This window comes from Musca autumnalis, unplaced genomic scaffold, assembly GCF_047663935.1.
Source record: "Musca autumnalis isolate F117 unplaced genomic scaffold, ASM4766393v1 scaffold_4, whole genome shotgun sequence".
Lineage (NCBI taxonomy): Eukaryota > Metazoa > Arthropoda > Insecta > Diptera > Muscidae > Musca > Musca autumnalis.
Window position 1 is genome coordinate 46,427,285 of NW_027411977.1, and position 12,821 is coordinate 46,440,105.

Sequence of the window (12,821 nt, forward strand, 5' to 3'; positions counted from 1 at the left end):
AATACATGAGTCTCTCGCAGTTTGCCCACCAATGTCGTGGAGAGAGATATCGGGAGAAAGGAAGAGAAACTTCTTTTCTGCCGGAAAAGTGATTTTTCTCGTTCCTTTTCTCAAAACGAACTAGTTCCTTAATATAATTCCTTCCTTCCCGATAGTTCCGAGATATGTATTGTTCAATGAAGAGAAAGCTTTTCCACCGACCTTTTTGTTTTGGTCGTTCAGATGATCTTCGGTGTTGATTCATAATGTATAATTCAAAAAAAATAATAATTTTGAATTTCTTTAATTACTTACTTTTCTTGAATATGTCTCTCTCTATTCGTCTGGAAGACTGATGCATCTCGTTTGACGGTGTAGATAAAAATTGTCACTTGGACGAAAGAAGAAATATTGAAGAGCATAATAAGACAATTCGGTAAATAAAAGTACAAAGCTGCTGACCATTTACGAGCTGAAACGAAATCAAATACACATTTCTGTATTATTGAGGAATAAGCATCCCCTGGCTATACTTACTGTCCAACCAACACATTTCTTTGCCAATGCCTGGTTTATACGTTTCCGGTACATGTTTAGATAGTTGGGCCCATACGACGATCATTGTTAAAATACCAGCTGTTCCCCAAACAAAAGCCGAATAGATTATGAAACGATTCCAGGTTTCCCGACTCGTTTCATTCGAACTGCGACATTCTTTAAGAAATTTACACATATGGAAACATAAAACACCCAACCAAAGATAGGCTGACATAAAGAAGTAATATCCCGAAAAACCTTAAGAAAATAAATCCATATTACTTTTCTGTTTATCATTTATTCCGTACACATCACATACCTATTGCTCGGCACTTGTCCTCAGGATATCTTGCATTGGCTATATTAATGTAGCCAATAGTTGAATATCCCACTGTCAATGCAATTAAATAGCAGGTTTGCAGTTTACCAGGCAAAGTATTGCGTAAATTGTGTACAACTAAATAGAGAATTATAGTTGGAACAAAGAATACCACAGACGTAGCCATACCTGGAAAAGTGCAGTTATAAAATATTCTTAGTTCGACCTTTTTTATTTTAAAACTTACTGTATGTGTTCAGGAGCATTGAAAGACTTGGATCATTTTTCATCGGACAACTCATGGCTGTTAATTGATGCCTTTTACTTTCATTATTATACTGTGGAGAGAGACAATAGTTGACGGTATCTAAGACAGCCTTCTCACTTTCTATTGTCAAATTACCATCCTGTCAACGAAACGAATGTGATAGATTAAGTTATTTGTCAATATTTTTTGGTAGTTTAATATGTAAATGGAATAGAGCATTAACAATGCAATGCCGAGCTAAATAGTAAATGCAAAGAATTACATTTAAATATTGAACAAGTAAAAACGGTCGGGCCGAACATTTTTTATACCGTAGAATGCAAAATACCAAGTTACAGTCACTTCAGTAGAAAACAAGTAAAAAAGTATCCCTCGGCCTTGGCGACAGAGATGTACCCTCAGCATGTGTAAATTGAGACATCTATGGACAGATCAAAGCCGCAAAAATCATTTAATAATTGGGATTCACAAATTTTTTTTGGCCTTGTTTGGAGGTATGAACTTGCCGACAGAAATATCGACAGAAACATAATATCGCTGAAAACAAATGTTCTTCACTTCCGCAGCTGCGGCAGTGGTCGATGTGTGGAAGATTTAAGCGCTTTGCATGGTTGCCAATAGCCCAATGACCTGTTAACACTGCAGCAAGTCTTGCCAGGTTCCGTAGATTTTGGCTGATTAGGAACTATGTGCGTTTGGCGTTGTATAGAGGCCATGTAGATTTTGATATTCGGCATGTTTCTGTTTCGTCCTGTCTACTCTCACCCAGTGATTGATAGTATTTGAAGATATCCCCTTTAACTACTCCCATTGGTGTTTCGACTGACGACTCTAGATCCTGCTCTTGCTAGTTCATCCGCTTTTTCGTTCTCAACAAGTCCCTTATCACCTGGAATGCAAGTGAGAACTACTCTTGACAGGCGCCCTAGTTTAGCAAGTTCTTCTTCACAGTCTTTCAGTAGCTTTGATGTGACATAGTTAGATTTTAGCGCAAGGAGCTCCGCTTGACTGTCGATTAATATTCCTTTTGAGGTTGGTGTGTGACCCTGTATGAGTATAATACAAACTTCCTTTATAGCTATTATATCCGCCTGGAAAACACTACAGTCCTCAGGTAGCTTTGTGGAAGTAGATATGTTTGCTTCTTCAGAGAAAACACCAGAGCCGACTCCACATATCATGGGCTCCATAGGCTCTATCTCTCCACATTCCTAGAGCTAGCAGTCTTGCCACATCACATGTTGCAATTGCTTTGATGTGTATATCTATTGGCAGAATGTGCATCATTATATTGCGGGCTGCAGCCGTACAAGTCCGCACTGCCCCTGTCACCCCGATGTATGCGGATCTCTGTATACTGTATAGTATCGGTCTCATTCATTTCGCAAGATATAGTGCCCAACAGTTACTTTAATTAGTAATAATTGTTCCACAAACATCCCAAATGGGACAAGGGAGACTTATCTCATATCAATGAGTGCACCCCGATTCATATTCAATGATATGGGACCTACTGTTTATTGCCGAGTCCGAACGGCGTGTCCAAAGACACCACTTGTAGAGAAGTTTTACAAGGCTGAAATACTCAGAAAATGTCGCCAACATCACTGAGGGGCATTTTGCCACCGCTGAAAATTTGATGTTGCCTGGCCTGGGAACCCAATCCACGACCTTTAGCGTTCAAGGCGGGTGTGCATACCATTGCACACGGTACTTTAATTAGTACTGACGGGATTTTTACAGCTTTCGGACAATTTTCAAAGGAACTAGGACTTAGCTCTGAAAAAATTGTATCGTCGTAATGGGGGAAGCAAATACAAGTTTTTGCGATGGAAATATCGATATGGGGGATATCAATAGATAGGGCTTTTGTACCATACTAGCCTACGAAAAGCATAATATCGGGCCACTAGGAACACCTTCGGTAAAAAATGTCCAAAGGATCCTCGAACAGACCCTTAACTACACAAATATGTTGAACATTTGTATGGGTGGTACCCCAAGGATTGGACCGATAGGGCCCAAATTTGAACATAAACTAAGCTTGGACAAAATATTTCGAGATTGAAAATTTTTACCAAATCGGTTGCTACGCTTATGAGATATTGCGCTTATCATTTTAGCGAATATTTTCGAACTTTTGTGGGAGAGTTCCCAAAAAAGTTCAGTGGACCTATAAACACTACCTTCGAATTTCATCTAATATTCGAAGAAATATTACGATATCCAAAGTGTGGAGGAACGCAGTATTCGGTTCGAGCACTACAGCCACTACATATGGTGCCACACGCAGCGATCTTTTGCTTCAAACATAGAAAACAAAAACTTCCGAATTTTCGCAATGTTGTAAAAATCATTAACAATATCGTTGGTAGGAACTATCATAATCTAGAATTTTTACAAAAACTATTGTCAGCCCAGAAAACCTGTTACTGAAATTTTTGATTTGAGGTTATATTTTTCTCATATACACTTTCCACATAACTTTGATATAAATATCGCGTATAATATCGCGAGCATTGATGAACACAGTACACTTCACCCCGGTTATCTACCTCTCTGTTTTCTGTTTTCTCAAGAAGTATGGACTTACCCCTGAAATAACTTTTACTGACTTAATTGAGGTAGAAAATGCTAGATGCTTCAAAAAACAAGTAAAAAAGTATCAGTCGGCTTTGCCGACAGAGATATACCCTCAGCCTGTGTATATTGAAACAATTTTTTCTCAAAATACGTATGTATTTAGGGGGTTTTAAAAATTTTTGGTGGTTTGAACAGACAAAAATGTTGATTAGGATTAAAGATCAAAAGTTTTGCGGAGGAGATACTAAAAGGAAAGGATCGACATTGACCGTTATGGATGTGGATCTCCAGCCACAACATATGGTGTCATAGGGGGTTTTTACACTCATCGGGCTGTTTGCTCAAGAAGTATGGACTTGCCCCTAAAAAACTTTTACCATCGTAAATGAGGCAGCGAATGCAAGTTGCTTCAAAAAAATTCAAAGTGATTCGATATCAGGTCTTAAAGTGAACTTATCCCAAAATTTTGTGTGGGAGGTACCGGATGGAGTGGATCTATATCTGGTAGATATATTAGGATGTGTAAAGTATAGACCAATTCGGCCACTCCCTTCAAGAGTTACCGTACGAACAATTTTCCGAACATTTTTGAACTTTTGTGGGGAAGGTACCTGAAGGAGTGGACCGATATGGCTTATCTTCAAACTTAAACTATGTTTAGACAAAATATTTCGAAGGCCAAATTTTGGACCGAATCGGTAGATCCGTTCGAGAGTTATCTTGCGCTCCAACCACTACACACGGTGTCATAGGGGTATTTGCAACTTTAATGGTATTTTCTTAGGAAGTATGGACTTGCCCCTGATGAAACTTATACCGTTATATGGGGGCAGTAAATACAAGTAGCTACAACAAAAATCAAAACGATTCGTGAACAGGTCCTAAACTGAACTTTTCCGTAATTTTGTGTGGGAGGTACCCGAAGGAGTGAACCGATTGACTCCATATTGGAACCTCGTCTAAGCCTGGTAGAAATTTCACGATATGCAAAGTATGGACCAAATCGCTTACTTCCTTCAAGAGTTATCGTGCGCACAAATTATCCGAACATTTCCGAACTTTTGTGGGGGAGGTATCGGAAGGAGTGGACCGATATAACCCATTTTCGAACCTAAACTAAGTTTGAAGAAAATATTACGAAAGCCAAATTTTGGATCGAATCGGTTTATCCGTTCGAGAGTTATCGTGCGCTCCAGCCAGACAGACAGACGGCCGGACATGGCTAAATCAACTTCAAATTATCTAAAAAACCCTTTACTCCAAACGTATTTCGATGAGGCACATTTTGCCCGTATGAAAGTGTATATACCCTCGTTAGCATAAATGCTGAGGGTATAAAAATATAAATTCGTAATATTTCGTAGAGTAGATCTTTTGATAGTCATAGTAGTGAAAAATTAAAGTTTTGGTCTATATCGGCTCAGGTTTTAATAAAATAGCTTTCAAATTTAATAAGTGATATTTTCTTAGGCCCCTGAGTAGTTCAATAGATCTTTACAAAAATCGATTCAGATTTGGATATAGCTCCCATATATAATTTGGCCCGATGTGGTTTAATTACGAACAAACATACATTGCGTGTTTAGTGCATCCAATAAAAAAATCGTGCGAAAATACAATCAAACAAACAAAATGTGAGAGCTACTATATCCAAATGCAAACCGTTTGTTAAAATCGGTAAAATTGAAATTGAGTTATAGCCAAATCGGGGAACGATACATAGTGGGGCTATATCCAAATCTGAACCGATTTTTGTAATGCTGCTCACGGGTCTAAGGAATTAACACATATAAAATTTGAAATCTATTCGATCAAAATTGACCGAGTTATAGCAAAATCGAAGAAATATATATATGGGGGATATATCCATATCAGAACCAATATGGACCAAACTAGAAATTTTTCATTCCTATGCCATCAGAAGTACTTGTGCAAAAATGTATCAACCTTGGACAACTCCATCTATTGCTGTCCACTTTTGTATGGAAGCGCGATACAAAGCTACGCTAAAAACCGTTTGTCGTGGAAGCCGTACAGGAATGTAAAATAATCTCATCATGGTAAAAAATTCGTTTCATTTTCTTTCTCACAATGTCTGGATGCTGTTGTAATGTTTCATACACTTTTTATACCCTCAGAATTTATGGTAACGAGGGTATATGGGGAATATTGCCAAATCTATCACAGCCCATTTCCAAAAAAAAAAAATTGAATATATTTTTTCGCGCTACATCAACGATTTTTGGTACATACACGCAGAACAAATATTTTTCGCTTTTATTGGAACAACAATATCTATTTCTGTTCCAACAATTCATTTGTTTTGTTCAAGCATTGCAATTGTTAATTCAAAAATACCATCGTCTGCTCCAAACATACAAAACAAAAACAACTTGCGAAATTCTTCAATATTGTAGAAATCATTGACAATACCAATGGTAGGAACTATCATAATCTAGAATTTTTACAAAAATTATTGTCAGCCCAGAAAACCTGTTACTGAATTTTTTGATTTGATTGTATATAATTCTCGTATACACTTTCCACATAACTTTGGTATAAATGTCACGTATAAAATTATGAGCATTAACAAACACTACACATGGTCAGATTTTGCCAGGTTTAACTAAAAAAACAACAAATTGAAAGAAGAAACACAACTACTCCATTGCACTCATCCTCCAAGCACACAGTGGATCCACCCATTGGCCAAAAATAAAAAAATGAATGTCAAAATTTTGGTACAACATCTGGTAACTCTGATAACTATGACATGGACCTTTTTAAAAATATATTAATTTTTGTTTCATTCGAACGCGATCTTCTTAAGAATAGCTTCAAAAGTCGGAACATTTGACTAATATTTTTTGTTGTCAGTACAACCTATATTTTAAGTGTAAGTAAATATATTCAAATTATCGCGAAACTAATACGTATAGCAAAATATTATAGTGGATTTTGAAGGGGGAGGTAATAGCTTAATTTTCATAAAAAAATAGTGTTTTAGTGTGTTGTGGAATTCTAGTTAGCTGCATATTTTGTTAGTGTATTTTGTAATGCCAATTCGATCATATACTTAAATTTGACCTAAGGTTTTAGTTATGATGCCCACCAGTGCCCACCTCAGGAATAATTGTCCAAAGTAGTTCACGGGTTTAAGATTATTCAGTATTAAAATCAGCTGCCATCTAGTGCCAGACTATAAATGGTGGGCCTCTGACTAAAGCTACCCTAGAATAGGGTTTATATGGATATATTAGCGTATAACTCTGTTATCTGACCACGTACATTAACATAATTGGTATCAGTGGCAAGATGAAGAAATCTTCTTCCAAATTTGTCTTACGTTGGCGGTACGTGCCTTCAAATAAGAACGCTATAAGATCTATATTAAAAATTTTAGCAACTTTAAGACAAAAAGTTTGATTTTTTAATCCGATAAATTGGTTGGATTTTATGCTGCTTTGGATATTGTTTTGTTTCCCCAAGCCTGTTTTTGCATCATAAGATAATCGGGACCTTTGTTCATGTCATTTTGTATTAACAGCTTAAAACAATTCTTACCGTATACCCCCTCCAGAGGGGAAAGGGGGAGAAAGTTACGCTCGTGGTTTCTTAAAACACTCTTCGCAGCAGCACAAAGCTGTTACCAGCGCATTTGCTTGATATTTACACGGGAAATATTTTTGGCCACTTTCTCCATACAAGTGGATCCACTGTGAAGCAGCTACCCCAAAATTTGGAATACAATAAAACCACAACAAATATGAAACCACAACAAAAACTTTCGCCGAAGTGACTTAGACGTGTCGCCCAGGGCGATAGAAACAGTCGCGGCGATTGTCGCGGAAGTCACCCTGAAGTGACATCCGTTGTGAAGAAATGAACCACGCCGGAGTGTCGTCTTGGAAGTCACTCCAGCGACACTTCTAGAAGATCATTTCCGCGAATGAATTAATTAAAAAAAATATATTTTTTATTTTTGCCTTATTAAGGCGAAGGTCATTTATAGTGATATTTAATTAATTCTCTTTCGAGTTGAACTGTTAGACCTTAGATATACATTGAAAAATGTATGTGGTATACCAATCTTCATATCTCGACGAGATAAAGCGATTTTGAGATGTGTGTCCGTCCGTCTGTCCATTATAAATTGTAAACACGCTCCAGGCCGCAATTACGGACTGATCGTCACGAAATTTTGTATGGAGGTCGGGTTCAGATCAGAATAGATCCCTGTTCTTATTGGTGATGATCGTGAAATATTTTGCGGGTGAAATGGACCAAATACATAACATTTATCCAGTTTTCTAGCGGCTCTGTAGTTCTCAATAATAGTCCGATCAACGCGTAATTTTAAATAAGGTAAGAGTATATCACAAAGGAGAAGCTTGCAGTTCGACTCTAACAGTCATGAGAGACGGTTGTGCTAATCAATACTGTTTATATTCAGTGCAAAACATAACATTAATTTTGTCATCTAAATTAAATTCTATCATCTTGATCTCAAAACAATATTTGAGTAACAAAACAATAAAACGAACCATCGTTTTTGGTTCAAAAATATGAGTGAGCGTAATGCTCCAAATAATTATTCTAAAAAAACATTAAATCCAACATGTGTTCTTGAAAGAAAAAGAAAAAACTCCACAATGAATGATAATAATTATAGCAAATATGCAAGAAGTGAAAACTATTATGCACCTCTTGATACACTCGATAATTTCGAGTGTGAAGAAGAAATTCTCTCTCAATTCCAGCAGCACGTGCTCACAACAGATGCCCCAAAAGCAAATGAAAAAATCAACAATAATCGAAGAGAGCAAACAACAACAACAAATAGTGTTTCAACAGAGAAAGCAAATAGTTTAACAAATAAACAAAACAAAAAAGAAAAAATCCCACCCATAATTACATTTGATATTGACTCAAATGAACTGATCTCATTTATTAAAAATGGACTCAAAATTAATGAGTTCAATATAAAAGAAACTGGTCGCAAAGACAATAAAATTATAATTTATCTCGATAATTTAGTAAATTACGCTCGCGTAAGAAAGCACTTAGAAACAACAAAAGCGAAATTCTATACTTTTACACCGAAAAGTGTAAAAAATAAATCTGTTTTATTAAAAGGTATCAAGGCTGAAACTACACCTGAAACTATATTATCTGAACTAAAAAAATTAGAAATGGATGATTTGAAGTTCCTCCAAGTTTCTAAATTTGAAACATCTAAATCTAAAAGAAACGGCTATAAGCCTTCAACTTTTATAGTTCAACTATCACCTGATAGCAACTTGCGACACCTCAAAAATATAAAGGGGATATTGCACAGGTTTACTTACTGGGAACCTATTCGTAAGCCTGAAATTCAACAATGCCGAAGATGTCAGGGGTTCTTTCATAGTGCCGCCAATTGTTACCGCCAACCAAGGTGTGTTAAATGCAATTCTAGCCACGACATTGGGAAATGCTCAGTTAACAACGTAGATGTTAATGAACGAGATAAACTCTTTTGTGTACTTTGCAACAAATATGGCCACCCAGCCTCCTATAGGGGGTGTGAAAAATATAAGGAGCTCCAAAATAAAATCAAACAACGGAGATCTGTGCTCAAACAAAATCCTCGTGTTAATCCCAGCAAGGTTGATCACAATGTTAGTTATGCTAATGCAACTAGAGGAGAAATGAATCCATCAGCTACAAATAATAATAATAATGTCAACCTAAATGATTTAAGCTCAATTTTTAATGATCTTAAAAATACCATTACGAATCTATCAAATCAAATAATAAATCTTGAGAAGCAATTACAGTTACAGTCTACCAGGATAGACACACTATTTTCCCTTATGGATATATAATGAGTTTTTTTAATCACGAAAACATAATTCAAAATAAACTAAACATTATACATATAAATGTTAACTCACTTATAAGGCTAGAAAGACGCTATGATTTGTCAAATTTTATAAATAAAAGCAAACCTGATATAGTTCTCTTGAATGAAACTAAGCTTAATCACAAACATAAGTTAAATTTTGAAAACTATAATTTTATACGAAAAGATAGAAAAAACGCTAAATGTGGAGGTGGTACAGCAATACTCCTTAAAAGAGATATCAAATATGAAATTGTGAACAATACAACTATTAACACTTTTAAACATCTTGAAGCATGTGTTATTAAAATTCCAACAAACTCTAGAGAAATCCTTTACATAATTTCCCTTTATTACCCATCTGGTAATAACGACTCCTATTTTAAAACTGAAATTCATAAACTTTTTGAATCATTAAACTTGGACAATTTACACAATTTTTATATTCTAGCTGGTGACCTGAACGCTAAGCACATAGCTTGGGGCAACCCGATATCAAATCATAAGGGAACACTTTTAAATACATGGTTGGAAGAAAACCAAATTATTTACAAATGCAAATTGTACGCTTCAAATATGCCTTCGTTCCCACGTAGCAATTCGTATATTGATGTTTGCTTGGCCGATCATCGAATACATATTGCAGGTTTAAACTCAACCACAAATTGTCTTCAAACTATTCCCTATGATAGTGATCACAATGCTATACAGATAATAGCACAAAAAAATGTCGGAAGAGAACCTTTTTCATTCTTCCGAGCGGTAAATGAAAACAAATTTAACTACAGAAAAGCAAATTGGAGAATATTTAACGACAAAATTCTTAATATTTGGGAACAAAATAACAAAGTACCCGACAACAAAAATCTCTCAAACGAAGAAATAGATATGTATTTAGAAATACTAGATAGTATTATTTTAAGAGCTATTAAGGAAACCATCCCATCACAGCAATCAAAGGGTAACTCAAATATATTTCAGTCGTGTATTCTTAACATGCTGCATAAAGAAAAAAACAAAATCCTCAATACTATCAAACGATGCAACCGATTTCAGAGTTATTTATCAGAAAATGAACTAAAAATTCAAAAAACGAAACTGAAATTAATAAAAAAGCTTATCCAGGACAATATCAAAATTTTAATAAATAAAGATCACGAGAAAAGATTAAAAAAACTGACCCCATAAGATCCTCTTCAGATGTTTTCTGAAGCTAAAAAACATTATAGAAATAGAAACGATCACATCGAAATGTTAAAAATACCAACAACTGAAGTGAATCTTTTGGAAAGAGTAGATATAGACCCTGCAACAGTAGAAGTTGAAAGCAATACCAATTCGTTCTTAGTCAGGGACAGAGTTCAAATTCTCGACATAATAGGTGCATACCTAGAGTCTGTATATGATAATAAAGAAATAGATGAGGGAAATGTAACACATAGTGATGTTACGGAGAGTTTCTCCCGATTTTTAGAAACAAAATCGGAGTTTGACAACAATCCAACAACAATTGTTAATTTTTCAAGCAATCTAAGATCAAGTGTAATAGATTCAGATATATTTGTATTAAAAGAAGATCTAACCTATATTTTTAGAAACTTAAAAGGTAAAGTTTCCTCAGGAACCGACAAAATACCTAACATAGTCCTTAAAAATATACCAGTTCAAATCGTAACTGAATACTGCAAAGTCTTTAATAACATTATCAACAATTCATATTTTCCTCAAAAATGGAAAGTTGGTAAAATAATTACACTTCCAAAGAAAAATAAGGTCCCTAACCATCCTCAAGACCTGCGTGCAATTACCCTCCTACCTAATATCAGTAAAGTTTTTGAAGTTTGTATAAATACTAAAATAATTAAACACCTTGAAGGACAGCTTAAAATAAATGATAATCAATTCGGGTTCAAATATAACCACTCTACAATAAATGCAGCACATATATTAGTATCCAATATACAATGGAATTTAAACAAATCTCAGTGCACTGGAGCTTGTTTAATAGATTTTCGAAAAGCTTTTGACAACATATGGATTCCAGGCTTACTTTACAAAATTAAAAGGTACAATTTTGACTTCAGATTTATAAATCTATTATATAACATGTTAAGCGAACGATGTTTTATAGTATATAGTCAAGATGTGACGAGTTCAAGAAATTTTCAAATCATAAATGGCTTACAACAGGGTACTGTTAACGCTCCCATATTATTTAACATGTATATATATGAGCTACTGCAAATAATACCAAATTCAATCGGCTTTGCAGATGATATAATTATTTTCCATGCTGATGAACGTATAGATCAGATAAATCACAATCTACAACACAAATTTAATACGGTCGTCAAATATGCAAAGGACTGGAATATGTCAATTAATTACGACAAATGTGAATCGATACTTTTTCGTCCCCCAGTGCAAAAATGCAATTCCAATGTGAAAAAAAATTGGAAAACATTTTCTGTTAAATCTCCGATTGATGGTCTTAACATACCGAACAAAAATGTCGTAAAATATCTAGGAATTCACCTAGATAAATTCTTATACTTCCATGATCATATAAAAACACAGATATCAAAAGCGAAAAAAGCGTTCATGTCCTATAGTCATGTATTTTATTCAAAACACATTGACCCAAATGTAAAAGTATTGTTTTACACATCACTTATACGACCAATCCTATCATATGGTTGTCCTGTTTGGTTCAATATATCCCCATCGTATATGGAAATGTTAAGGAAATTAGAAAGGAAATGTCTAAGAGTTTGCATGTCATTACACAGATCTGCTACAAGTGGCTATACAAAATATGTTTCCAATAAAAAACTATATAATATTTCCAACATTATAAGAATCGACAATTTCATAATAAAGCTTATAAGAAATCACATTCTTAGAAGCACAGAGTGCGACACAAATAACTTAATAAAGGCTCCTTATCACGTTGATTTCAACTATATTAAAAATTCTTTGGCTACAGGTTTTGTACCCCCGGAAGCTTTCGTATACCTGGACCATATAGGGTTTATACAAAATAACTTAGGTATCCCTATTTTTTACCATCTATTTAGGAGATCGAATATAAAAGCCATTGACAATAACCTGGTACTGAATGGTGATATGCGGTTTGAAACCAGTATATCAAAAAAAGATCTACTTGAAACTAATAAGAGCATAAATAAGTATTGGTGGCTTAACAACTAAACCACCTTTTCTCTTTGTTTTACCACCTCAACATTTGTTTT

General features: G+C 35.0%; 2 protein-coding genes across 4 annotated transcripts in view; both read right to left on the reverse strand.

Moving 5' to 3' along the window:
• LOC141403880 (G-protein coupled receptor Mth2-like) overlaps positions 1-12,821 on the reverse strand; it is a 536,210-nt gene that overhangs the window by 388,762 nt on the left and 134,627 nt on the right. The window lies entirely within an intron of this gene.
• The window catches only part of LOC141403876 (G-protein coupled receptor Mth2-like), a 36,585-nt gene that overhangs the window by 15,521 nt on the left and 8,243 nt on the right, over positions 1-12,821 (reverse strand). The window contains exons 2-5 of the mRNA XM_073986936.1: positions 1,083-1,242; positions 836-1,024; positions 517-774; positions 295-451 (exon numbers count right to left, since the gene is read on the reverse strand). Coding sequence (XP_073843037.1) covers positions 295-451; positions 517-774; positions 836-1,024; positions 1,083-1,242 — 764 coding nt within the window. The remainder of the gene's footprint in view (positions 1-294; positions 452-516; positions 775-835; positions 1,025-1,082; positions 1,243-12,821) is intronic.